The sequence below is a fragment of the Acomys russatus genome, chromosome 17 (assembly GCF_903995435.1).
Source record: "Acomys russatus chromosome 17, mAcoRus1.1, whole genome shotgun sequence".
Classification (NCBI taxonomy): domain Eukaryota; kingdom Metazoa; phylum Chordata; class Mammalia; order Rodentia; family Muridae; genus Acomys; species Acomys russatus.
Window position 1 is genome coordinate 44,465,623 of NC_067153.1, and position 27,988 is coordinate 44,493,610.

Genomic DNA, 27,988 nt, shown 5'->3' on the forward strand with positions numbered 1-27,988 from the left:
ATGGCAGGTAATCAGTGCCATCACAAGCATGCAGACTGAAGCAGAATGCTAGCAGCCATCCTGAGATCCCTCCCACAGACACTCTTCAGGAAGCTTTTTTTTTTTAATGTGCGTTGGTATTTTGTCTGCATGCAAGTCCAGGATAGCCAAGGCTACACAGAGAAACCCTGTCTCAAAAAACAAAAAACAAAAATAAATAAATAAACAAATAAACTTCAAGGAGGCTGTTGTGCAACAGTGCTGGGACTCAAACCCAGGTCCTCTTTAACCACTGCCCCATCTCTCCAGCCTTGAGTTCAAGAGCTTTATGTCCTGTATAAAACATTATTTGGGGCTGGACATGGTGGCACACGCCTTTAATGCCATCACTTAGGAGGCAGAGGCAGGTGGATCACTGTGAGTTTGAGGCCAACCTGGTCTACCAAGTGAGTCCAGGACAGCCACGTCTAACAGAGAGAGACCCTGTCTCGAAACAAACAAACAAACAAACATTATTTGTAGCCAGGCATGGGGTTGCACGCCTTTAATCCCAGCACTTGGGAGGCAGAGGGATTCCCTATGAGTTTGAGGCCAGCCAGGTCTACAAAGCCAGTCTAAGACAGCCATCGCTGTTAACACAAAGAAACCCTTTATCAAAAAATTTAGTCTAAATACTACCACTTTGTTTTAGACTCCATTTAATCATAGGGAGAAACTAAGCTCAAGATCCCAGGCCCTAGGGGAGCAGGGGACTTCCCAATAGCTGAACAGCTTCTGTTGTGAGGAGACAATTGTCTGAGTTCAGACATCTTGGGGACAACTTCTCCAACTTGTTGGAAGGGTCAGAGAGTTCATGTTTCCAGGCCCAGGAACCAAGTTCTATCCTGATTGGTGGAAACTCCCTTGTTCAACCCCTTAAATCAAAATATGATCGGACAGTGCTACAGCCCACACCTCTTCCCTTTAACATATGGTTTCATCTTTTAATATGTTGTACAACTTCCCTTTAGGTTGCAGTTCAATTTTTTGAGTCGGCTCTGAAGCTCTGATAGGTCAGAGTTAACAGCTTGATTATAATAATATGTATGTATGTATGTATGTATGTATTTGGTTTTTCAAGACAGGGTTTCTTTGTGTAGTCTTGGCTGTCCTGGACTCACCTTGCAGACCAGACTGGCCTTGAACTCACAGCGATCCACCTGCCTCTGCCTCCTGATTGCTGAGATTAAAGGCGTGCACCATGTCCCGCCACCTAATTGTTTTCATCAGTATTCACCTGGCATTATGTTGGATTTAAGAGGACCTCAAAATGTGTGTAGCACATTAGTAGTACTAGCACCTTAGTAGTACCCTGACACAGGAGCTATAGAGAAAAATGGGATTAAGAAGTCTCAACTGGGGCCAGGCGTAGTGGCACACGCCTTTAATCCCAGCACTGGGAGGCAGAAGCAGGTGGATCACTGTGAGTTCCAGGCCAACCTGGTCTACAAAGAGAGTTCCAGTATAGTCAAGGCTACACAGAGAAACTTTGTTTTGGAAAAAAAACGTCTCAACTGAATTCGTAATTCATTTCAAGTTAGGTAAGGTTCCTGTCATGGGGGACCCACCTCTCCTTTTCCAAATATGAAATTGGAAAGCTCGGGCTTCTGTTTTCATGTAGTTGGGGGATGAAACACATTAATATTAGAAAGATAACAGTGTTTGATGGATTTTCTGACCCATTCAGACTTGATGGGAAAATGTCCCCAGCTTCAGGGCTTCCACTTTCAGATCTGGGTCCTCGGGTCCCAGCAGTGTTTTGTTTTGTTTTGTTTTGTTTTTAATGTATGAGTGCTCTGCCTTCATATACACCTGCACACCAGAAGAGGGCATCAGATTCCAATATAGATGGTTGTGAGCCACCATGTTGTTTTTGGGAATTAAACTCAGAACAGTACTTTTTTTTTTTTTTTTTTTTTTAAGTTTTATTCATTGTTATGTATGTAGTGCTCTGCCTGCACATATACCCGCAGACCAGAAGAGGGCGTCATATCACATGATAGATGGTTGTGAGCCACCGTGTGGTTGCTGGGACTTGAACTCAGGACCTCTGGAAGAGCAGGCAGTGCTCTTGACAGCTGAGCCATCTCTCCAGCCCCAAGGCAATGCTTTTAACCACTGAGCCCAACTGTCTTTTCATCTTTGCTCTACTGTTTTGTAGGTGTCTCAGGCCAAGGGCAATTCTTTTGTTGTTGTTTTTAAGATGGGGTCTCACATAGCCCAGGCTGGCCTTGAATTTGCCAAGTAGCTGTCTGTGGCTAGCCCTGAACCTTCTCATCCTCCAGTTCAGAGGTTATAGGTTTGCACCACCACAGTGAAAGCCAAGGCTGAACTACGTGCCAGCTCCCTATTTGTTTAGTGCTTATTATTGTGTGTGTATGTATGTATGTATGTACGTACATACATATGTGGCTGCACGCAGGCATGTATGTGCCACACTGCACTTCTGGCAGTTGGCAGGATCATACTCAGGCCATCAGTCTTGTTCTGAAAGTGCTTTTTCCTGCTTACCCATCTTCCCGGCCCTTCCTATTATCCCTTCTTTCAAAAAAGGTTTATTATTATTTATTACATTACTGTTAACATTATTGAGACAGGATCTCACTCTGTAGCCCTTGTTGGTCTGGAGCTTGTTATGGAAATCAAGTGTGTCACCACCACCACCTGGCCCTTTTTTTTTTTTTTTAAATAATGTGTGTGATTGTGTAAGTGTATGCTACCTGTGCCTGGTGACTGTGGTGGCCTGACGAGAGCATTAGAGCACATGAAAGTGGAGTTACAAGCAGTTGTGAGCTGTCTGATATGAAACCTGAACTTGGGTTCCTCTAAAGAGCATAAAGTACTCTTGACCACTGAACCCCTCTCAAGGTCCGCATCCCCACCGCCTTTACTTTCCCTTTTTTAAAACGGCCTTACATTAACAAAAAAAGGGGGGGGGTTACATTGTAGCTCAGCCTGAGATGCACTCTAGATCCCTTCCTCTCCTGCCCCACCCATACTATTCTCACACTTTCAGCCTCTGCCCTGATCTGAGCCACCATCGTCTTTCACCAGTATTATTGCAGGAAGTCCCTAAGTGGCCTTCCTGCTGTTTCTCTTGCCCCATCTTCCATTTGGTTTACAGGCAGCCTTGGCCAGAGAGTGATCTTTGCTTTTGAAAGATTTTTTTTTTTTAAAGATTTTTATACGAAGCCAGGTGTTGTGGCACATGCCTTTAATCCCAGCCCTGGGGGAAGGGGGGTGTTGGGGAGCAGAGGCAGGCAGATCTCTGTGAGTTTGAGGGCAGCCTGGTCTACAGAGTAAATTCCAGGAAAGCCAGGGCTACACAGAGAAACCTTGTCTTGAAAAACTAAAGAAAGAAAATAAAGAAATATGGAGAACTAAGAAATATAATCTAAGAAACCCACTTTTGTCAATAAAAATGACAGGACTCTTTGTTGTTGTTTGTTTGTTTTTTTGCTTTTCGGGCCTTTGGTTTTGTAGCCTTAGCTGTCCTGGACTCACTTTGTAGACCAGGCTGGCCTCGAACTCACAGAGGTCCACCTGCCTCTGCCTCCCAAGTGCTGGAATTAAAGGCGTGTGCCACCAGCAAGAGTGACCTTTTAATATAGGAAGGTATTTGCGGGAAGGACTGTAAGCTTTGTCACAGGTGAAAGCAGTCTTGATGGGCTTTACCCTTGAACACACCAGGGATACTTCCTGAGATTAACCTTGAGATAGACTGGGGGGAGCCATCCTGGGCCTGGAATTCAGGAAGCAGACCTGGGGACTCCATCTGGACTATTGTTTTTCTTTTTCTTTTCTTTTATTTTTTTATTTTTCGAGACAGGCAGGCTGAGAGGAGAGAGCAGCAGCTAGTTCAGACCGTGCTTGAGCGCCCGTGGATAGGAAGGAGGATCAGCGAACAGGCCAGACCAGCACACAGGCCAGAGACACCTAGGGACCTGTCCCGTGGAACGTATACCGGAAGGTTCACTCTTTTTTCCCTTTAACCTTTTTTCCCTCTTGTGTAAGTTAGTTGGGTTGTATAATAAAGTTTAATTAAGAAACAGAGCCTACAGGTATTCACTTTATGGAAACTATGTCTCATCCAGTTTGTATCTCTGGTTCTCAGTTTGCAAGTCAACTCAATCTCAGTGTCCAAGGAAAGAAGAGATGTGTACCTAAGCAAAGGTGTGAAGGCTGGAAAGAGAACACAGGCCAAGTCACTGAGTCTCAAGGAATTTATTTGAAATCCAAAGTGAAGTTAGAAGGGTTTGTGGGGTTTGTTTTGACTTTTAAATTTATTATGATTTTATGTATGGGTGTTTTGTCTACATGTATGTCTGTGCCAGAAGACTGTGGAACTGGAATTAGAGATAGTTATTGTTGTCATTAAACAGGAGACTGCAGGAAACAGAAACATGGAGAGATATATTTGGGGAGGAGGGAAGAGGAGAGGAGTTGGGGCCTTAATGAGTCATGATGGGGGACAGGAGGGGTGCCCGTAGAGAAAGTGCAAGAGAGAAGTGCAGGAGTGAGAGAGAGAGAGAGGCAGACAAGGTGGCAGGTTAGCCCTTTTATAGTCTGGCATACAACTGGCCTGTGGCGGGCAGCCTGGAGGGAGGCTTGTGAAGCTGTTTATATGCTAATGTTTATGAGCCACCATATGATCGAACCCTGCAGGAGCAGCCAGCCAGTGCTCTTAACTGATGAGCCCTAGGAGGTTTGTCGTCTTGTTCTGTTTTTAATATGTATAGGTGATGTGCATGCGTGCATACATGTGTGTGTGTGACAGTGTGGGTGCCTGAAGAGCCCAGAGTTCAGCGATCAGCCCAGCGTGGGTGCTAACCGGTTTCTCTGCAAGAGCAGCCAGTGCTTTTAACTAATGAGGCGTCTGTCTCTCCAGCCCAGCTGCTAGGAGTCAGAGGCAAGGGAATGAAGGCGTCACTTCTGTAGGGTTTAGAATGCAACTCGAATTTAAGCTCTTGCTTAGCGTGTCTGAGATCTGATATGCATTCCCTAGCACCAGAAAAGGAAAAAAAAATCATTTGTATGGATTAAAGGTGAAAACTCAGGTCTGGGATGAGAGGTCAGTCAAGAGCCGGGCGTGGTGGCGCACGCCTTTAATCCCAGCACTCGGGAGGCAGAGGCAGGCGGATCGCTGTGAGTTCGAGGCCAGCCCTGGTCTACAAAGTGAGTCCAGGATGGCCAAGGCTACACAGAGAGACCCTGTCTCGAAAAACCAAAAAAAAAAAAAAAAAAAAAGAGAGAGGTCAGTCAATAACACCCTTTCCATCTAAACGTGACAACCTGGAATGGATCTTCTTCTGCACGCTTGTGAAAGTTGTGCGCTTACCCTACAGCATACTCCTGGTTTTGTTTGTTTGTTTGTTTGTTTGGTTGGTTGGTTGTTTTTTTTTAAAACAACGTCTCTCTGTGTTAGCCTTGGCTGTCCTGGACTAGCTTTGTAGACCAGGCTGGCCTTGAACTCACAGCAATCCTCCTGCCTCTGCCTCCCGAGTGCTGGGATTACAGGCGTGCGCTACCATGCCTGGCTCAGCATACTCCTGTTAAAGCAGTGCAGGGGATAGCGGCACAGACAAATCCCTGGGACTTGCTGGCCACACAGTCTCAACAACTAGTGAGCTCTAGGGCCAGTGAGAGACACTGTCTCAAAAAAACAAACTCTGCTCAATCATCCCAACCCCCTCTTGTCCCCCGCGTGGCCCCCCCGCGCGCACACCCCTGCCAAAATAACCTCACTAAATTCCGATAGGTTTCGAAAACTCACAACTAGAGAGAACGAGTGTTAATGGTGTGCTCAACCACACACAACCGCCCCGCCCCCCGCCCCCCTCGGGTCTCAGGAACTCTCAGAGAAGAGTTGATGAATTTTTATGAGACTAGAGCTAAACCGTATCTTCTGGATACGATAGGACCCCTGCATTCGTGACTACAGCAGCTGTGGTTGTCTGTGTAAGATCTGCACTAGATCAAGCCAGTCGACATCGCAGCACGGAGTGGGAGGGGGTTCGTGAGCGCCTACCACTAACTGAGGCTCTGTGAAAAACAGGCCAGCTTTAGGGGAGTTTTCTTAAGGTGTGGCTCCTGGTAGATCAACCAGGCTCCAGAGGATGGCTGAATGCCTAAGTGAAAGAGGGACTAGCCATTTCTGCTAGGCATCCCAGTACAAGAGCATCTTAACTTTCTACCTGGGGAGGGTGCGAAGTTTTGCCTGGCTGCTGGACGCGTCCATCCTAGGTGCTCGGAAGAGTTGCAATTTGGTTTACAGAATACAATGTTAAAAGAACTCTCCAGGATACTTCCCCGTTACTAAGACAACGCCCCTTCTCGTGCATCCTAGACAAAACTACAACTCCCATAACCGCCCAGACTACCCAGCCCCTCCTCAGTGGAGGCGGGGCGCGGGAGAGCGCGGAACCGGCTTTTCCTATCTCCTGCGGTGTGATTGGTCCGCGGCTCAGGCGAGTTGGCCAATGAGCACACTCTCGGAGAGCGGCGAGGGCAATATGGCTTCCTGCGCCTGGTGACGGTTAAGGAAATTGAATTTGATACCATGGAGAAACCGCGGGCCACCGAGGTAAGAGGGAAAGGATTCAACCCTGCCGGGAAAGGGAGCCCCGAACCCCTCACTCGGCGGACGCGCTGTTTTAGCGACGCCTTGGGGCCGGAGGGTTGCAGGATTGGTAAACTGAGGTAGGGAGCTTAGTCCTGCCTGGAAGCCACCGGGTTTCCTTTTGGTCCGGGGACGGAGGAAGGAAGGAAACGCCTCCCTAAACAGGGGCTGGGAAACTGGGCTCAGAACTGTGACTCCGCTTGTCTTGGTTCCGTGGTCCTGAGCTTTAGGGACTGTGCGGCCTGTCGCTTCCACGCGGGAAGTAAATGGAGCTCTGGAGTTGATTATTAACACTCCCGGAGCGTTCACGTGCTGGCCTTCCAGCGTACCCACAGCCATGTTCTTCTTTTTTTTTTTTTTTGGTTTTTTTTTTTTTTTGGTTTTTTTTTTTTTTTTTTTTTTTTTTTTTTTTGAGACAGGGTTTCTCTGCGTAGCCTTGGCTGTCCTGGACTCACTTTGTAGACCAGGCTGGCCTCGAACTCACAACGATCCGCCTGCCTCTGCCTCCCGAGTGCTGGGATTAAAGGCGTGCGCCACCACGCCCGGCTGTCTTTTTTTTTTTTTTTAATATATTTTATTAATTTATTAATATTACATCTCAATGGTTATCCCATCCCTTGTATCCTCCCATTCCTCCCCCCTCCCATTTTCCCCTTATTCCCCTCCCCTATGACTGTTCCTGAGGGGGATTACCTCCCCCTGTATATGCTCACAGGGTATCAAGCCTCTTCTTGGTAACCTGCTGTCCTTCCTCTGAATGCCACCAGGCCTCACAGCCATTTTCTTAAGTGAAGGGTTAAACCAGCCTGTTGGATTGACACAGCTGGAAAGTGCAAGAGGTTGGCACCGAGTGTGCCGGTTTTTTACAAAACGGTGCTCTACCTTTAACATGGGGCAACAGCCGGGGACCCGCTGCGCTTTGCAGTTGAAGTCCCTTTCCTTTTCCAAGCGGTAATTATTGCCAACCTTTCCGGAGCGCTGTTTTGAGTGTATTGCTAAGTAGTGGTATTGTTCTCATTTTGTGGAGACTGAGTTCACGGGAGTTGGCTTGCTGTGGCTCATACAGCCAGGAAGCACCGGGGGCGGTATTTGAACCCTGGCCCAAAGCCTCATTCTCTTTATCTTTGTCATCTTTCCCCCTCTTCTGTTGCATGCTGGGTAGGTTTTTATACAGCATCTCGTCTCTACCTCACATCCTGTGAGCCAACATTTTTCTGTCATAGCCTAGAAAATAGAGTCCCACAGAAGTGAAATGACTTGCCCTAGGATCTATAGCTGATTCCAGGTCAGGGCTAAACTCACAGCTGCGGTACATGCCCCCATACAGTCACTATCTGCGTGTCCTCGGACGCGAAGCCTCCTTGGGTAGTCTGGGCCCCACTTTTTCTCAGGCTTTTTCTCTCCCTTTCAGGAAGAAAAGAGGTTTATTGAATACATTGCTAAGGGACAATGGGCTAGGCAGCAGTAACAGTGCCACTGTCAGCCTTGCATTTGTTTTTGAATTGAAATCATGTGGGTATCCACATAATGAACTGTGAAGTATGGTTTTCAAACACCTTCTAACCCAGCATGTTTTTTTGAGGTGCTTAGGAGATTTCTACATTATTGTAGAGACCCCTAGTCACTTGCATAGTTCTTTTGACATGATACTGCTATGAAAGCAATATTTACTCAGTAGACACTGTACTTTGAAATTGATATTTGCTCTGTACCCAAGCTGCCAGTATGAGAATGCTGCCCAGTTTCTGCTTCTCCTTTAGGGTATCCAGACCCATTGGTTCTTTTTCTTTTTTTCTTTATCTTTTTTTTTTTTTTTTTTTTTTTTAAGTGGCTGGAGAGACAGCCATGGTAGCTGGGAACCAAACTCTTATATTTATGGTTGTGAGCCTAGCCTTTAACAGCTGAGCCACTTCGCCAGCCCTTTCTTTTTTTTTTTTTTGTTTTTTGTTTTTTGTTTTTCGAGACAGGGTTTCTCTGTGTAGCCTTGGCCATCATGGACTCGCTTTGTAGACCAGGCTGGCCTCGAACTCACAGCGATCCACCTGCCTCTGCCTCCCGAGTGCTGGGATTAAAGGCGTGCGCCACCACGCCCGGCAGCCCTTTCTTTTTTTTCTAAAAGAAGGTCTACTAGCTGGGTGGTGGCACACTCCTTTAGTCCCAGTATGCAGGCGGCAGAGGCAGGCGGATCTCTGAGTAGAAGGCCAGCCCATTCTACAGATCGAGATCCAGGACAGCCAGGGCTACGCAACCAAACCCTGTCTCAAAAAAGAAAAAGAGAGCCGGGCATGGTGGCTCACGCCTTTAATCCCAGCACTTGGGAGGCAGAGACAGGCGGATTGCTGTGAGTTCGAGGCCATCCTGGTCTACAAAGTGAGTCCAGGCCAGCCAAGGCTACACAGAGAAACCCTCTCTTGAAACAAACAAACAAACAAACAAAAAAGGAAAGGAAAGAAAGAGAGAGAGAGAGAGAGAGGCCGGGCGTGGTGGCGCACGCCTTTAATCCCAGCACTCGGGAGGCAGAGGCAGGCGGATCGCTGTGAGTTCGAGGCCAGCCTGGTCTACAAAGCGAGTCCAGAACAGCCAAGGCTACACAGAGAGATCCTGTCTCGAAAAACAAAAAAACAAAACAAAACAAAAAAACCAAAGAGAGAGAGATTACATGTGTAGTCCTGGCTGACCTGGAACTTGCTGTGTAACCAGGCCTCAAACTCAAAGTGACACGTCTGCCATTGACTGCTGAGGTTTAAGGTGTGCATATGTGTACATATACACACACACACATATATTCAGATTGTATATATTGATTTTTCATGACAGAGTTTCTCTGTGTAGCCTTGGCTATCCTGGAGCTTTCTCTGTAGAACAGACTGGCCTCACAGAGATCCACCTGCTCTACCTCCAGGAGTGCTGGGATTAAACGCATGTGCCAGCATCGCCCAGCATATTATTGTTATTATTATTATTATTAAATAATAATAATGTATTTAATTTTATTTTATGTACATTTTTATGAAGTTTGTCAGATCCCCTGGAACTGGTGTTACAGACAGATGTGAGCCACCTTATGGGTGCTGGGAATTGAACCCGGGTCCTCTGGAAGAGCAGCCAGTGCTCTTAACCAGTGAGCCATCTCTCTAGCTCCTAGCATTATATTTTTAAAAAATTAATAAACAAAAAAAATTTTTTAAAAAGTAAAAAAAATAATAAACGTTTTTTCTTCATGTATTTCTGCACCATGTGCATGCCTGGTGCCCAGGAGGCCAGAAGAGAGCATCAGACCCCCCTGGGACTAGAGTTAAAGGTGATTGTGAGCTGCTGTGTGGTGCTGAGAATCTAACCTGGGTCCTCTGCAAAAGCAACAACTGCCCTTAACCAACTCCTCAACTTATAACATTTTACCTTATCATAGGTTTGTTTGTTTGTTTGTTTGGGCTTTTTTATTTTTATTTCATTTTTTGGTTTTTCAAGACAAGGCTTCTTTGTGTAGCCTTGGCTGTCCTGGACTTGCTTTGTAGACCAGGCTGGCTTCGAACTCACAGAGATCGCCTGCCTCTGCCTCTAAGTGCTGGGATTAAAGGCGTGCGCCACCACGCCTGGCTCAGGCAAGAGCTCTTACTGCTTATTTAGAGAACCAAAGTTCCAATCCCCAACTCACATTGGGTGGATTAGCAGGCTTGCAGCATCTCCTCCCAAGCCAAGCACATGCCATTCTTCCACTAGGAGACGCCGTCCTCAGAGCCTATGGAAGAAGAGGAGGAGGGTGACTTGGAGCTCTTCGGGGGCTACGATAGCTTCCGGAGTTACAACAGCAGCGCGGGCAGCGAGAGCAGCTCCTATCTGGAGGAGTCAAGTGAAGCAGAAAATGACGACAGGGAAGCAGGCGAGCTGCCCACCTCACCCCTGCACTTGTTCACCCCCGGGAACACCCGCTCCCTGGATGGCAGTGGTTCTGAGCCAGGTGCCTGCTTTCACAGGGTCCCTGAAGATGGAGAGGAGTCGGGAGGGATGTGTGGACACGGGCGATGGTGTGGGCAGGGCCATCCGATGTCTCAGGGACTGTCCTCAAGGGTCATTTCCTCTCCTGCAGACTAGTTTCAAAGCATAATTCTCTTGTGTTATTCAGCACTAGTTAGGGTCCATTACATCAGTGTGAGTAGGCTGGGCGTCCCTATATCTAGGTGTGAGTACAGTGAGACACCCAGTGGTGTGAGCACTTCGGCACAAGAGAGGCAGGCCGTAGTGTGCACAGCCTGTCCCTTTCCTTCACACGCATACCCTGGAGTAACACTTGGCCGGTGGGGTTGGCTTTCCTACCTACCATTCATTTTGGCTTCTCTTTCATTTTTTCTTTTTAAAGATTTATTTATTATTTATACAGTGCTCTGCCAGCATGTGTGTCTGAATCCCAGGAGAGGGCACCAGATCGCATTATAGATGGTTTGAGCCACCATGTGGTTGCTGGGAATTGAACTCAGGACCTCTGGAAGAACAGCCTGTGCTCTTAACCTCTGAGCCATCTCTCCAGCCCCCCTTTTCACTTTTTCATCATTCTCCCTCTGTCTTCTTCCAGCCCTTCTCTTAGAATCTGAGAACTTCATTAGAGGGAGCAGCTGGCTCAGGGACTGCTTCATGACCCTGGTTGCAGATTAGAGTCACCTGGGAGTTGACAAAGTGCTTCAGATGCCCAGGCCTTGGGAAGCTCCCGCAGCAGTGCTGTTTATAGAAGGCTCCTTATGTGAACTGGTGTCATGTCAGGCGAGCATAGCATGTGCACCTGCTCCTTGTGAGGACAAAGAGCTGCAAATTAAGTGATGTCAGCACATTTTCCTCTCTAACTTGTCGGCCACATTCTCCAGTTGTTCATGTGGGTCTCCAGGCCCTTACCCCTGGCTCTCGATACAGAGCCAAGGGACACCAGGTATCAGCTTAGGTGGCTAGATGGAGTAGCACCCACTTGTAGCCTCAGCTGCCGGAGAGGCTGATGGCAGAGGGCCTACAAGTTTGAGTGCCACATATAGTGAGACTTTACTCTTGGAAGAGAGCTCCATACACTGTCCACCTCCTCCTCTCACCCTGTCAACCTCATCGCCTAACATGCACATGGTTGACACAGTGCTCTAGGATCTGAGGAGCCCGTGGTTTTGTTTGACTTAAAGTTTCTATGTCATGAGAATGGAGAGATGGCTCAGAGGTTAAGCAGATGGACTGCACTTCCAGAGGTCCTGAGTTCAATTCCCAGCAACCACATGGTGGCTCACAACCATCTGTAATGTGATCTGTTGCCCTCTTCTGGCCAGCAGGTGTAAATGCAGGCAGAACACTATACAAAATAATAAATAAATAACTCTTTAAAAAGAAAAGTTTCTATGTCAGGGAGTTACATACTGCGCTTTTTTCCTAGCGGTATGTGAGATGTGTGGTATCGTGGGCACAAGAGAAGCTTTCTTCTCAAAGACCAAGAGGTTCTGCAGCGTCTCATGTTCCAGGAGCTACTCCTCCAACTCCAAGAAAGCCAGTATCTTGGCTAGACTACAGGTGAGAGCAGCCACTCCACACTGGGGCCTGGAGGCTGAGCTGGAGCCATCATGTCATGGGAGGCTTGTCCAGCTTAGGGACTCATTCCTAGAGGTCATCTGAGATGCATGATGCCTGGCTCAAAACCTTTTGATATTTGTTTGTTTGTTTGTTTGAGACAGAGTTTCTCTGTGTAGCCTTGGCTGACCTTGAACTCCAGAGTGCTGGGATTAAAGGCGTGCACCACCATGCCTGGTTTAACTTTTGGTGTGTTTAAAGTAGTGGTTCTCAGCCTTCCTAAGGCTGCAACTCTTTAATACAATTCCTCATGTTGTAGTGACCCCCTGGACCATAAATTTGGGGAGGGGAAGTTTGAGACAGTTTCCCTGTCTCTTGGCTGTCCTGGAACTCACTGTAAGTAGACCAGGCTGGCCTTGAACTCAAGGATCTGCCTGCTTCTACCTCCTGAGTGCTGGGATTAAAGACATGTGCCACCATCACGTGGTCATAAAATTGTTTTCATTTCTACTTCATCACTGTAATCTTGCTACTATTATGAATTTTTATTTAAAAATAATATATTTATTTTTATTTCATGTGCATTGGTGTTTTGCCTTCATGTATGTCTGTGTGAGGGTGTCAGATCTTTGAGTTACAGACAGTTGTGAGCTGCCATGTGGGTGCTGGGAATTAAACCTGGGTCCTTTGGAAGAGCAGTCAGTGCTCTTAACCGCTGAGCCATCTCTCCAGCCCCCACTGTTATGAGTTGTAATGTAAATATCTGATATGCAGGATATCTGATCTGTGACCACTGTGAAAGGGTCATTCAACCCAAAGGGTCATGACCCACAGGTTGAGAATCGCTCCTGGTTTTTTGTTTGGTTTGTTTTGTTTTGTTTTCAAGATAGGGTTTTTGCCAGCCTTCTAGGACATTCACATGTACAGAATATTGCCTGTGGGTTTGGAGAGTCCTGGGCCCCTGTGCAGCCACTCAGCTGTAGCTCTCCGTGGAGCTGAGAGCATGGGGTGGACCACAGTGAAAATGTCAGGGTGAAGTCCAAGGCCCGAGTGACTATGTCTCTCCATCGTCTGTAGCTCTGCCAACCCCATCTTCTGTAATCATCTCCTGAGTGTCACCATTCATCCTTACTTTTACAGAAGAAACTCAAGCCCAAAGGAGGCTGGGTAGTGGACCAGGACCTTGGCCTCTGCAGTCCCCGCCAAGCTGTACTTTCTCATTTGGCATGATGGCGAGTGCCTAGAACCCCAGCCCTCAGGAGGCTGAGCCCAACAGCTGCAAATTCCAGGGCCTCCGTATCTCAGAAAACCAAGGCAGAATAGAAACAGAGTCAGGTTCATAGCCGCCAGCCTACACACTTTTCTTCTTGCTGTCCAGGGAAAGCCACCCACCAAGAAAGCCAAAGTCCTGCACAAGGCAGCCTGGTCTGCCAAGATCGGAGCCTTCCTCCACGCCCAGGGCACAGGACAGCTAGCAGACGGGACACCAACAGGGCAAGATGGTGAGACAATCCTGGGATGGGGGACCAGGGTGGGGATCCAGGCCCACTGTGAACTGTCACTACATGCTGGCACTTGTGGGAATGACCTTAGGCAGTTCTTTCAGTGGCCCTCAACTGCCTGGTTCCCTCATCACCCAGAAACCAAAGGTTAGCTGCCTTGTTTCTCTCTGTATCTGTCTCCATGCTGTCTCTCCCTGGTGCAGGGAGGCCCAGGGTGTGTGGAGTAGGTGGAAGGGCCTCTCAGTTATTCAGACATAGTGAGAGCTGAGCAAATTACCTGGTGCCCCAAAGAGGCTGGAACTGCACTGTGCAGCCAGGTGGTGGGCTGCTGCTCTTCCCACACGGGCTGGTTGGGTGTGGCCCGTGACTGGGTGTAGGAGGAGGGCTTGAACCCTAGGTCTGAGTGCCCTTCTCTGTGTGGCAAGAAGGGACCGAAGCTTCTCTTTGGGAGCCCCTCTGCTTCACAGTCCTGGCGGCCACAGTGGTAATAGAGGGGCTTGTTCTCCAGCCCTGGGTTTTGTCCTAGCCTGGTTGTTGTAGACACCCTGCCTCAGCTCTTCCTTTTTGTCCTACAGCTCTGGTCTTAGGGTTCGACTGGGGGAAGTTCCTGAAGGATCACAGTTACAAGGCTGCTCCGGTCAGCTGCTTTAAACACGTGAGTGCCCTCCAGCGAGGGAGGGACAGCCCAGGCTGCCTGCTCACTGCTTCCCATACCCTTCAGTTGAGGCCCTGAGAACAGTGGCCATTCCCAGGAAATCTCCCTTTATCTACAGGGCTGGAGAGGTACTCAGAGATTAAGAGCACTGGCTGCTCTTCCAGTGTTCCTGAGTTCAATTCCCAGCAACCACATAGTGCCTCAGAACCATCTCTTCCTGTATTGCCATGGGATCCTATACTCTCTTCTGGGATGTAGACACAGATGCACACATGTACACACACACACACACGTACACACACGTACACACACATACACACACACATATGTGCAGACATAAATGTATAAAACATGTTATATGTAGAGATTCACAAATACATATATATGCCAGATGTAATGGTGCGTGTACCAGGCACATATAGAGGGCAAAAGGAAGGCATTAGGGCTGCATGGTGGTGGATCACACCTTAATCCCAACCCGGAGGCAGAGACAGATGGACCTCTGAGTTTGAGGTCTACAGAGCAAGTTCTGTGACAGCCGAGGCTACACGGAGAAACCCTGTGTCGGGCGGAAAAAGGCATCAGATCCTCCAGAAGTGGAGTTCTGTGGATGGCTTATTTGTTTGTTTGTTTGTTTGTTTGTTTGTTTGAGACAGAGTTTCTCTGTGTAGCCTTGGCTGTCCTAGTCTCGCTTTGTAGACCAGTCTGGCCTTGAACTCACAGCCTCTGCCTCTGCCTCCAGAGTGCTGGGGTTAATGATGTGCACTACTAGGCCCGGCTCTGTGGATAGTTTTAAGCAACCATGTGGGTGCTGGAAAGTGAACCCTGGTCCTCTGTAAGAGCATCAAGTGCTCTTAATTACTAAGCCATTTCTCTAGCCCTATATTTGTTTGTTTGTTTGGGGGCGGGGTGCCGAGGGTTTGGTTGGTTCTTTTTTCTTTTTCTTTTTTTGTTTTTCGAGACAGGGTTTCTCTGTGTAGCCTTGGCTGTCCTGCACTCACTTTGTAGACCAGGCTGGCCTCGAACTCACAGCGATCACCTGCCTCTGCCTCACTAGTGCTGGGATTAAAGGCGTGCGCCACCACTGCCTGGCATCTTTTTTCTTTTTTTAATGTGCATTGGTTTTTACCTGCATGTATGTCTGTATGAGGGTGTCTGATCTTGGAGTTACACACAGTTGTTGGCTGCCTTGTAGTTGCTGGGAATTGAACCCAGGTCCTCTGAAAGAACAGTCAGTGCTCTTAACTGCTGAGCATCCTGCACTCTTTTTTCTTTTTTTTTTTTTTTTTAGTTTTTGGTTTTTGGAGACTGGGCTTCTCTGTGTAGCTGTGGCTGTCCTGGAACTCACTATGTAGACTAGTAGACCAGGCTGTCCTGGAACTCACAGAGACCTTCCTGCCTCTGCCCCCTAGTGCTGGGATTAAAAGACACCATATCTAGCCTGTTTTGATTTTTTTTTATTATTAATTATTTTGAGGCAGGGTTTCATGTATCACAGGCTGGCCTCTAACTTGCTATATAGCTGAGGATAGCCTTGACCTTCTGGTCATCCTGCCTCCACCTCTCATGAGCTGAAATCACAAGTATGTGACACCATGAACAGCTTTCTGCAATTTGACTCTCAGGAACCTCCTTCTTTACTTCCTTCCTTCCTTCCTTCCTTCCTTCCTTCCTTCCTTCCTTTCTTCTTTCCTTCCTTCCTTCCTTTCTTCCTTCTTTCTTTCCTTCCTTCCTTCCTTTCTTCCTTCCTTCCTTCCTTTCTTCCATCCTTCCTTCCTTCTCTTTTTTTTCTGCCACTAGGAATTGCTTGCACTTTATACCACCAAGCTGCACCCTCAGCCCTTGCCTATTACCTTTCTTATACAAAGGAGCACAGGGTGGGGCGGGGGGAGCACTCCTGTCCAGTTCTTCCTGAAGAAGGAAGGGCTAGGGGCCTGTTGGGATGTGTTGGGTGAGCTTGATGCCCAGCAGCTGTACCTGTGCCAGTCTAGCCTAGAGAATACCTACAGCAGGTCTAGTTCGAGACAGGTCTCACATTGCTGCCCAGGCTGGCCTGGGACTCACTATGTAAACAGCCGAGGCTGAGAGCAGTCATGCTGGTACACAGTGTGAGCCATCAAGCCCACTTTTTTGTTTTTGGTTCGTTTTGGTTTATTGTGTTTTGCTTTTCAATCCCATCTCCTAAAGCTGGGGAGAAGGCTCCCTGAGGCTGTCTTCTGACCTGACAGCTGCCTGGCCTTCTAGGTTGTCCGTTTGCCCTGCGCTATGACAGGTTGGTCCTACTATGCCCTGCCCTGAGTTACTAATGAACGTGTATCTTCTCTGGAGGAGGAGAAAGCAATCTCCTTTGCCCCAAAATTCTTTAGGCCAAGAATTTTGTAAAAAAATAATTTATCAAAAAATTTTTTATCTATTTTTATTGTATGTGCCTTGGTGTTTTGCCTGCATGTATGTCTGTGTGAGGGTGTCAGATCTTGGAGTTATAGGCAGTTGTGAGCTGCCCTCTGGGTGCTGGGAATTGAACCCGGGTCCTTTGGAAGAGCAGTCAGTGTTCTTAACCGCTGAGCCATCTCTCCAGCCCCTAGACCTAGAATTTTTATTGCAGGTGAATTAGGTCATATTTAACCCAAGATTCAGCATGCTCTGTAAAGGGCTCTCCGTGTGTGCCTGGGCCTCGCCACGCTTCCCCAGTCTGTGCACCTGTCTGCCTAGGGAGGTGGACTGCCGCAGGCTTAACCCTGTTGTGAGAGCAGTGAAGACAGATGCTTTTCCCACAGGAGGACCAAGTTCCTGTTGGCAGCAAATTGAGAATTAGGCACCGGGAGGGAAGCCAGAAGCTGCCAGTAGGAAGGGAATGGGTAGAGTCTGCAGGAGCACAGTCTAGGGGCTGTGTTCTGCCGGCTCTGTGAGATCTAGGGTGAATGGTGCTAAGGGGATAACCCTGTGCTCAGACACGATTGTGCGACTGGCAAGGTGACAGGTATCCAGGCACCCATGGCTCTGCCTGATGGCACCCTGCCATCCCATGTTTCTGGACAGTGAACATGTCTTCCTAATTTCCTGCACAGTGCATGACCTGTGAAGGTAAGATGTAGAGGACAAGATGGCCCTCACCTGAGGCAGCTAGCTTCTCAGCCCCTTCAATGCTCTCATCACCACACAGGTACCTCTCTATGACCAATGGGAAGACGTGATGAAGGGGATGAAAGTGGAAGTCCTCAACAGTGATGCTGTGCTCCCCAGCCGGGTGTACTGGATCGCCTCTGTCATCCAGGCAGCCGGTGGGTGGCATGTCCAGTTGGTGGGCAGTGTGTCAGGGACCCCACTTGCCTGGAGGAGGTCCTGGAGTAGGAAATAGAAAATCTGACGGCTAGAGAAGGAAGAAAGCCCGAGAATGCACCTTCCCCGTCTCTTCCTCACAGGTCCTCCTGTCCTGCCTTTCAGGGTACCGGGTGCTGCTCCGATACGAAGGCTTTGAAAATGACGCCAGTCATGACTTCTGGTGCAACCTGGGGACTGTGGATGTCCACCCCATTGGGTGGTGTGCCATCAACAGCAAGATCCTGGTGCCTCCGCGGAGTAAGTTAATGAGCCCGCCTGTTCTGGAACTCCCTCCCATGTCAGGGCGACTGACTGGAAGACCTCCCCATGCCAGTTCCTGTAGGGCTCTGAGCAGAAGTCTAACCTTTTGTCATAAATGTAGCCCAAGAACAAAACGTGCTTGCCTTCCTGGTCCTTCCCCTACCCAGCTGAGAAGTCCCTGGATTACAGGGCCTGTTGTTGGTGTGTGTGTGTGTGTGTGTGTGTGTGTGTGTGTGTGTGTCTGAGTGAATGTTTTCACTGTGTGTGCAGGAGCCTGGGGAGGTCCTCTGGAACTAGGGTTTGCTTGTGAGTCACCATGTGGGTGTTAGGAATTGAACCCTTGTCCTTTGGAAAAGTAGGTTTTATAAGATGAAGTTGGCGCTGGCTTGAAGTGGCAGGACTTACTAGTCCATGCCTCCAGCTGATCTCTGGGTTGGTGAAGGTCTTGTCGGTCTATGCCACCAGTTCCTGTGGGTGTCTTTGCAGCCATCCATGTCAAGTTTACAGACTGGAAAGGCTACCTCATGAAGCGGTTGGTGGGCTCCAGGACGCTTCCTGCAGATTTCCACATCAAGGTATGGCTAGGTTCCCAGCTCATCCCCCGCCCCCATCCTCCCCTCCCTCCCTCCCTCCCTCATCCTCCCCTCCCTCCCTCCCTCCCTCATCCTCCCCTCCCTCCCTCATCCTCCCCTCTCTCCCTCATCCTCCCCTCCCTCCCTCCCTCCTCCTCCCCTCCCTCCCTCCCTCATCTTCCCCTCCCTCCCTCCCTCATCCTCCCCTCCCTCCTGTCCTTCCCTTCCTTTCCCGTTTTTTCTCTGTCCTTCATATGATTCATTTCAGAGATTTTGTTTTGCTTCTGTGGTTCTTGGGGTGGGGCCTAGGCCTTGGATGTATTAGCACTGTGAAGAGCACCCTATCCCCCTTGGCAGTGCTCTCCTGTGACCTCTTGTCTGTCAGTCTTCAGCCCAGTACTGCCTCAGGTGGTTGGCCACCTGCCTCCCTGCTAAGATCCTGGTCCACCACTTTGGTCATGTTGCTTTTGTGATCTTTTGGATTTTAAAATCCCCCAGATTCTTGCCCTTGCTTCTAGCATTTTCCAGAGGACAAGGGTTCAATTCCTAACACCCACATGGTGACTCACAAGCAAACCCTAATTCCAGAGGACCTACCCAGGCTCCTGCACACACAGTGAAGACATTCACTCAGACACACACAGACACACACACACACACACACACACATAACCACAAAGCAGCTTGGTGAGGAGAGGATGTGTTTTGCTGGTACTTTTACATCATGTCCATTATCCAAGGAAGTCAGGGCAGGGACTGAAGCGGAGGCCATGACATGGGGGATACGAGTTACCAGCCTCACTCAGGATTTGCTCCGTCTGTTCTCTTTTTTGGGAGTTGTGGAGGGCGATGGAGGGAGTTGTCAAGATAGGGTTTCTCTGTGTAGCCCTGGGATTAAAGGGATGCGCCACTGTGCCCAGCTCAGCTTGCTTTCTTTTCTTTCTTTCTTTCTTTTTTTTTTTTGTTTTTTTTGAGACAGGGTCTCTCTGTGTAGCCTTAGCTGTCCTGGACTCACTTTGTAGACCAGGCTGGCCTCGAACTCACAGCGATCCACCTGCCTCTGCCTCCCAAGTGCTGGGAGTAAAGGTGTGTGCCACCACCGCCCAGCTCAGCTTGCTTTCTTACAGAATCGAGGAGCACCAGCTCAGGGATGGCACTGCCCACAATGATCTGGTCCCTCCCACATCAATTATCTTTTTTTTTTTAATGCACAACAGGCTTGCTCACTGGCCAATTGAGTATCTGTCTTCCTAAAGGACTCTAGCTTATATCAAGTTAACATAGAACTAACCAACACAGAGTATTCACACAGACATGTTGTTATGTGCTGGTAAAGAAGCACTCTGAACTAGTCGTGGTGGCACATGCCTTTAACTCCAGCACTTGAGAGGTCAAGGCAAGTGGCTGTTGGATCTTATATTGAGTCCAGATCAGTCAGGGCTATGTAATGAGACTCTGTTTTTAAAACCAGCAGGCTGTGGTGGCATATGCCTTTAATCCCAGCACTCGGGAGGCAGAGGTAGGCAGATGGCTGTGGGATGACTGAGTCCGGGGCCAGCAGGGCTACACAGAGAAACCCTGTCTCAAAAAACCAAAGGAAACAAAAAAACCAAAAAACTAGGTGGGGCTAGAGCGATAGCTCAGTGATTAAACATACTTGCTGCTCTTCCAGAGGCTGGAGTTCGGTTCCCAGCCCCATCAAGCAACTCAGAACTGCCTGCAACTCCATCTCCAGGGTACCCAACACCAGCTCCTGGCCTCCATAGACACCCACACATACATGCATGCAGATACATACAGATAAAAATAAAGCTTCAAGCAGCACTATGGTAGACGCTCTTAATCCCAGCACTGGAGAGGCAGAGGCAGGCAGATATTTGGGGTTTTGTTTGTTTGTTTGTTTGTTTGTTTTTATAAAGCCTGGTAGTTTATTTTATTTTATTTATTTATTTATTTATGTTTGAACTCACAGCGATCCGCCTGCCTCTGCCTCCGAGTGCTGGGATTAAAGGCGTGCGCCACCACGCCCGGCTTATTTTTATTTTTATATGCATTGTTGTTTGCTTGCATGTATTCTGTGTGATGGTGTCAGATCCCCTGGAACTGGAGTTACAGACAGTTATGAGTTGTCATGTGGGTACTGGGAGTTCAATTGGGGTCCTCTGGAAGAGCAGCCAGTGAGTGCTGTTAATGGCTGAGCCATCTCTCCAGGCTCCCAGATCTTTGAATTTAAGGTCATCCTGGTCTACAGTGTGAATTCCAGAACAGCCAAGGCTATACAGGGAAATCCTGTCTCAGAAACCAAATAAATAAGTAAATAAGTAGACAAATGAGGCTGGATGGCATCCCAGCAGGGTACAGGAAGTGTGGTATTTGCTGGCAGCATACATTCTCAGAGAAGCAGGTTTTACACAGCTTTCCAGAGACAGTGGCTTTTGAGCTGTAGCTGCATGGGCAGAGGTTGGACAGTGTGGTACCCAACTCTGAAACATAAAGGTAGAGTAGACACTGGGCCGTCACAGGCGAGGCACTGCTTACAGATGGACAGCTGCACCTGCTGGCTCCTGAGCTGCTGGAGAATGGGCCTTTCAGTCCAGCGCACCTCAGATACCCAACCAGATATATTGACGTCAGGTCTTCAGGTGTGGCAGCAAAGTTCTTCTACCCACTGAACTATCTGGCAGGCCTAACCTTGAATTTATTTTTAATCCTGCCTTTGAAGTGCTGAGATTACAGGGAGGAACCACCAAACCCAGTGTACTGTCGTGTTTTAGGGGTTTGTTGTTTGAGACAGGATCTCTTTACCTAGCACTTATCTGTCCTGGAACTTCTAAGGTAGCCTAGGCTGGCCTCGAACTCACAGAGGTCTACCTGCCTCTGCCTCCTGAGTGCTGAGATTAAAGGCGTCTGCCACCACATCTGGCAGGGCCAATGTTCTTAACTGCTGAGTCATCTCTCCGGCCTCTCCTGTGCCAACCTTTCGTTTGGTTTGCTTTGGTTTTTTTTTTGTTGTTGTTTTTAAGATAGGGTTTCTTTGTGCAGCCCTGGCTGTGCTGGACTCACTTTGTAGACCAGGCTGATCTGGAACTCAGCCTTCTTCTGCCTCCAGAGTGCTGGGATTAAAGGTGTGGCCACCACACTGGGCTTTTGCTAGCAGCAGGAACGTCAGGGCTGTAGCTGACACAGAGCTCCTGTGTCTTTGCAGATGGTGGAGAGCATGAAGTACCCCTTCCGGCAGGGCATGCGCCTGGAGGTTGTGGACAAGACCCAGGTGTCACGGACCCGCATGGCTGTGGTGGACACAGTGATTGGGGGACGCCTACGGCTCCTCTATGAGGATGGTGACAATGATGATGACTTCTGGTGCCATATGTGGAGTCCTCTGATCCACCCAGTAGGCTGGTCACGGCGTGTCGGCCACGGCATCAAGATGTCAGGTGAGTAGAGCCCGGGCTGGTGTGAGTCCAGGCTCAGCCTCCCTAAATCTCAGGAGGACCTTTGCTGTACCTCACAGTAGTGCAGTGAGGTGAACTGGCTTCGCTGCCCTGCGAGTGACAGTGCTGAGGGTCAGAGAGGCCAATGACTCAGGCCACTTAACTCAGTCTGTGAACAGCAAAGTCAAGATGTAGCTCAGAGCCAGGCGTGGTGGCACAAGCCTGTAATCGCAGCACTTGGGAGGCAGAGGCAGGCAGATTTCTGTAAGTTCAAGGCCAACCTGGTCTACAACGAGAGTCCAGGCCAGCCCGGACTATAAGAGAAACCCCTGTCTGGAAAAAACAAAAACAAACAAACAAAAAGATATAGCTTAGATGCTCCTGGCATAGAGTCCAGACCCTGTGTGCTGACTGGTCCCAATGCCCCTGGGGAAGCATGTGATAAACCACTGGTCCCGATGCCCCTGGGGAAGCATGTGATAACCGCTGGTCCCGATGCCCCTGGGGAAGCATGTGATAACCACTGGTCCCGATGCCCCTGGGGAAGCATGTGATAACCACTGGTCCCGATGCCCCTGGGGAAGCATGTGATAACCACTGGTCCCGATGCCCCTGGGGAAGCATGTGATAACCACTGGTCCCGATGCCCCTGGGGAAGCATGTGATAACCACTGGTCCTGATGCCCCTGGGGAAGCATGTGATAACCACTGGTCCTGATGCCCCTGGGGAAGCATGTGATAACCACTGGTCCTGATGCCCCTGGGGAAGCATGTGATAACCACTGGTCCTGATGCCCCTGGGGAAGCATGTGATAACCACTGGTCCCGATGCCCCTGGGGAAGCATGTGATAAACCACTGGTCCTGATGCCCCTGGGGAAGCATGTGATAACCACTGGTCCTGATGCCCCTGGGGAAGCATGTGATAACCACTGGCTGTCTTCAGCTCCCTTTTCCTCCTCTCTTCTCTGTTATCACCCCAAGAGAGACGATGTGACGCGTCTCATCACCCTACGTTCCGGAAAATCTACTGTGATGCTGTCCCTTACCTCTTCAAGAAGGTGAGGCACAGCCTGCAGGCACTTTTCCTCTTGGCCATAGCCCTTCCTTGGCTCCTCCCTGGGACTGTCCCTCCCTCTTTTGTAAAAGATTGTCCCACAGTCCTTGACTGACCTGCTTGAGAACCTCCTAAGTTCTGGGATTATAGGTGGGCGCCACCACACCCCGTAGCTCTGTCCCTTGCCGTCTGATTCCATCCCAGGCCTCAGCGTCTGAAGGAGTCCTCTGCCGTCCCCTGAATCCCCAGTTGCCTCATTCCTTTAAGGTCCGAGCTGTCTACACAGAAGGTGGCTGGTTCGAGGAAGGAATGAAACTGGAGGCCATTGACCCTCTGAATCTGGGCAACATCTGTGTAGCAACCATCTGCAAGGTGAGCCTCGGCCACTCTGCCCGCCTCCAGCATGGCTGCCATGGAGCTTTGCTCCCACTGCCAGGCTCCTGGGGCTTCCACATTGGCTGCTCATGTTGCACTTAAGTTCTGGGTGGTGGAGGGCAGCCATTCCTGCTTTTACTCAGATCCTACCCTCATGCTAGGGCTTGAAACTTAAGTATCTAAGCCTTGTCCTGTGTCAGGTACAGGCTCCATACTGCCCCTTTGGGCATCTCTTTTGCGTGCCCAAAGCCTCAGCCCAGCTCCTTGCTGCTAACAGCTGTCATCACTGCAGCCTAAGAACACTGTCCATCTCCCTGCTCCATGCCCAGCTGCCTAAAAACACTATCCATCTCCCTGCTCCATGCCCAGCTGCCTAAGAACACTATCCATCTCCCTGCTCCATGCCCAGCTGCCTAAGAACACTGTCCATCTCCCTGCTCCATGCCCAGCCGCCTAAGAACACTGTCCATCTCCCTGCTCCATGCCCAGCTGCCTGAGAACACTGTCCATCTCCCTGCTCCATGCCCAGCCGCCTAAGAACACTGTCCATCTCCCTGCTCCATGCCCAGCAGCCTAGGAACACTGTCCATCTCCCTGCTCCATGCCCAGCAGCCTAGGAACACTGTCCATCTCCCTGCTCCATGCCCAGCCGCCTAAGAACACTGTCCATCTCCCTGCTCCATGCCCAGCAGCCTAGGAACACTGTCCATCTCCCTGCTCCATGCCCAGCAGCCTAGGAACACTGTCCATCTCCCTGCTCCATGCCCAGCCGCCTAAGAACACTGTCCATCTCCCTGCTCCATGCCCAGCCGCATGTTCCTACTTATAGAGAACTGGGGGGCAGCAAAGCAGGTGCAGACCTGGCTCACGTGGGTCAGGCAGCCAGTGGAAAGGGTACATTATCCTTTAAGTGCATGTTCCTGAGGACTGGGTGTTCTGCTAGATGCCATGAGGTATTGTGGCTGAAGGCAGAATTCAACTGTCCAGTCATAACCACCTTACTTGGTGAAGGTCTGCACTTATTGGCACAATGCTATCTATTTCTCTATACCCTCCCCTAGGGCTGTTTTGTTTTTAATTACATTTATTTATTTTATGCCCATGGACGTCAAGGGACAATCTGGTAGTTGGTCTGTCCTTCCACTGTGTGGGTACCAGGGACCAAACATAGGTCATGTTTGGACAGCAAGTGTTCTTTCTTACCCTTTGAGCCATCCTGCCACCCCCTCCTCTAGGTTCTCCTGGACGGTTACCTGATGATCTCTGTGGATGGGGGCCCCTCCACAGATGGCTCAGATTGGTTCTGCTACCACGCCTCCTCCCATGCCATCTTCCCAGCCACCTTCTGCCAAAAGAATGACATTGAGCTCACGCCCCCAAAAGGTAAGGCTACAGCCCAGATCCCTGAGGTGTGGTGCCTTGCCTGAGAGAGAGAGGACTGGCACCTGTACCCACCACTAACTGTCTTAACGCTGCCTGGGCTGGTGAACAGAACTCCTATGTCTTAGGGCAGTTCCCAACCTGAGCAACAGGACCGTCCTGGAGCAGGTGTCATCCTGGGGAGCAGGGCACCTGCAGGTAGGCCGGGTCTCAGCCAGCTCAGTGACTCCAGCAGCCCTCCCCTTGACCCACTTCCTACTTTGTGCTTTGAACAGGGTTTCTCTGTATAGCTCTGGCTGTCCTGGAGACCGGGTCAGCCTCGAACTCAGAGATTCCACCAGCCCCTGCCTCCTGAGTGCTGGGATTACAGGCGTGCACCACCGACCCGGCTTTCTTTGTGCTTCTTCCTTCCTCTCATCTAAATGTTCCGCCCTCCAGGGTATGAGACACAGCCTTTTGACTGGGAGAGCTACTTAGCGAGGACCAAGTCTAAAGCAGCCCCAGCAAGACTCTTCAACATGGTGAGGGGACTCCAGCGCTGGAGTCAGAGTCGGTGGCAGCTGGGGGGCTGGCTCTGCCTGCTGACATCAGTGGTGGCAATTTCAGCCCCCTTCATTTGAGTCTTTACTGGTGGGATCAACTGCTAATAGGAAAGTCTGTGACATGGATACTTGCTGGGCTGCACTGTACCATAGTCCCTTCTCCACAGAGGGGTTGGCACTTGAGTGCAGTGGGGTTGCCGTCTGAAGTAACCTTCTCCAGTGGCCCCTCTGCCTGGGCGAGCCTGCTACAGTCTAGCACTGACAGCTAAGCAACTGCCTTCCTCCCCCAACCAGGACTGCCCCAACCATGGCTTCAAGGTGGGCATGAAGCTGGAGGCTGTGGACCTGATGGAGCCGCGGCTCATCTGTGTGGCCACCGTGAAGCGAGTGGTACATCGGCTCCTTAGCATCCACTTTGATGGCTGGGACAACGAGTATGACCAGTGGGTGGACTGCGAGTCCCCGGACATCTACCCTGTCGGCTGGTGTGAGCTCACTGGCTACCAGCTCCAGCCACCTGTGTCTGCAGGTTAGCTGTTGGGAGGGATGAGGGGCAGGGAGAGAGGGAGGGAGGGTGGGAGGGAGACTATGCCCATCGTAGTCCTCCAGCTTGAAACTGAGAAGTCTCCAGGTTGCCCTGAGCAGAGCATGCTTGTCCTCCCGCTGTGCTCCTGAGCCCCCCCCCCCCCCCCCCCACTCCCCGTCTCCCCCACCCTGCCCTGCAGAGCTTGTTCTCATCTTGACCACTGTGTCCTGGGCCGCATGCCCCCTGGTGACAGGTGGAGAGGAGAGCTGTTCTCCAGCCCTTCCTCAATGTCCAACTCGGCCTTCTCTTTTTGGAGTACTCCATATATGAGGGCCAAGGGTCTTTTAGGAGGTGCCCTAAGCCCTTTCAGAACTCTCTTCTCATCTCTTTTGTTCTTTCAAACGTTAGAGCCAAACACACCTCAGAAGGGCAAGGAAGCCACAAAGAAGAAAAAGAAACAGTTTGGTAAAAAACGTGAGTGAAGCCCCAACACCAAGCACTGGCCCCAGGTGCCGCTTTGTGGTCCCTCTCCTCCTCCTCCGGGAACTTGCTCAGTGGGGACCATGTGCCTTAGGGAACCCTGAGCACAAATAGGAATGTAGCGTGTGCAGAGGAACAGGCTGAGATCTGAGGGACAGAGAGTGGGAAAGGGGATCTGCCCAAAGCAGCCTGCAGCTGCTGGGTTCTGAGGAAAGAGACAGGAAGGAGCCCTGGCCCCAAGCTGCTCTACCTCCACCCCTTGTGGAGCATCTGATTATGGGGCTGGAAGAGGAGGGGACAGAAGGGAGGTGACAAAGCCTTTCTCAACTAAGGTGTAAACGGTGGTTGCACAACATGGCCACCAGGTGGAGAAGAGGACGTTTTGCAGTGAGGCAAAGCAGGGACTAGGTGTCCCTGGGCAGGAATGTCATTTGGATTGAGACTGTTGTTCAAAGTGGGGGCCTGAATGTGCCAGGGCTACCCAGAGAAAGAGAGATTGAAAACTAACAGCCACAGCTGCTTCGACCTCAGGCACCTGGGCAAGGAGGGGTACTGAGAATTGATGCCCTGAGCCCCAGCGCCTGCTAGCACTAACACTAGGTTTGTTTTTATTCCTAGGAAAGAGGGTCCCATCCACCAAGGCTCGGCCCCTCAGGCAGGCCTCCAAGAAGCCTTTACTGGAGGGAAACCTGCAGGCTCTGGGAGTCTCGGAGCCAGTTCCCGATGACAGTAAGAGCTGATGGAGGGGTTGGGTAGGGCTAGGCTGCTCTATTCTCAGATGTGGACTCTCTCCTCCTCTACCTGGACACAAAAGAATAGAGTCAAGCCGGGCATGGTAGCGCACGCTTTTAATCCCAGCGCTTGGGAGGCACAGGCAGGTGGATTTCTGTGAGTTCGAGACCAGCCTAGTCTACAAAGCGAGTCCAGGGCAGCCAAGGCTACACAGAGAAACCCTGTCTCGAAAAACAAAACAAAACAAAAAAAGTCAAGTTGGAAGGGGATTTTCCAGACACCAAACAGTTTTGAACCACCGGACTAGAAAGCCTGCTTAGCACCCCACCCAGCTCTGAGCTGAGCAGTCCTTCCTGCCTCTAACTACCCTGTGCTCACCAGGGTGGGTGCAGGTTGGCAGATGCCAGATATCTGGCATAGTCTTCCTGGTTAGGATATTCCTGGGGTCGTTTGAACTTGTAGTCTTATGTATAGGGAGGTCGCGTGTGCCATAGCACACATGTAACCATCAGAGGACAGTTTTCAGGAGTTGGTTCTCTCCCACCATAGGGGTCCCAGAGACCAGCCTCTGTTGTCACCTTGGCTGCAAATGCCATTGTCTGTTGAGCCATCTCATTGGCTGTAACTGCAGTCTTGCTGCTTCCGGGAGGGTGCAGAGGAGGATGGAGGTGGCCGGCCACTTAGGCTCCCCACAAACGCCCTTTCTGAAGGATTCCAGCTTCTCTACTCAGCTCCCCTCACCCCCAAGCTGCCTGTCACTCCTGTACACACTCACTCCTGTACACACTCACTTCTGTTCTCCCCAGTTATTGCAGTGCGTGTGAAGGAGGAACACCAGGACATCCCTTCGCCAGGCAGGTCACCCAGTCCACAGCTGCCTCTCCCCATTGAGAGCATCAAGCAAGAGACGGACAACTGAAACTTCCTGGACCCTGGTCCCTGGTCCTTCCTGGTCATCCTGGACCCTAACAGTAGCCAAGCAG

At 50.0% G+C, this 27,988-nt stretch overlaps 1 protein-coding gene across 1 annotated transcript; it reads left to right on the top strand.

Annotated features, from left to right (window-relative positions):
• L3mbtl2 (L3MBTL histone methyl-lysine binding protein 2) lies at nt 1-27,931 on the top strand. The gene is made up of 18 exons (XM_051159359.1): nt 1-7; nt 6,486-6,601; nt 10,358-10,595; nt 12,039-12,172; nt 13,548-13,671; nt 14,247-14,326; nt 17,490-17,607; nt 17,771-17,905; nt 18,395-18,483; nt 21,686-21,917; nt 22,898-22,974; nt 23,238-23,342; nt 24,581-24,728; nt 25,164-25,246; nt 25,562-25,796; nt 26,202-26,267; nt 26,892-27,002; nt 27,812-27,931. The coding sequence occupies exons 1-18, from the start codon at nt 1-3 to the stop codon at nt 27,922-27,924; spliced, it is 2,211 nt and encodes a 736-aa protein (XP_051015316.1). The 3' UTR covers nt 27,925-27,931.
• Nucleotides 27,932-27,988: the final 57 nt, after the last annotated feature.

Excerpts from the sequence above, each read along its gene's own strand:
- L3mbtl2 (XM_051159359.1), top strand. Across the intron at positions 6,602-10,357 it reads AGAAACCGCGGGCCACCGAG|GAGACGCCGTCCTCAGAGCC; the intron begins GTAAGAGGGAAA and ends TTCTTCCACTAG. Across the intron at positions 21,918-22,897 it reads CCACGGCATCAAGATGTCAG|AGAGACGATGTGACGCGTCT; the intron begins GTGAGTAGAGCC and ends TATCACCCCAAG.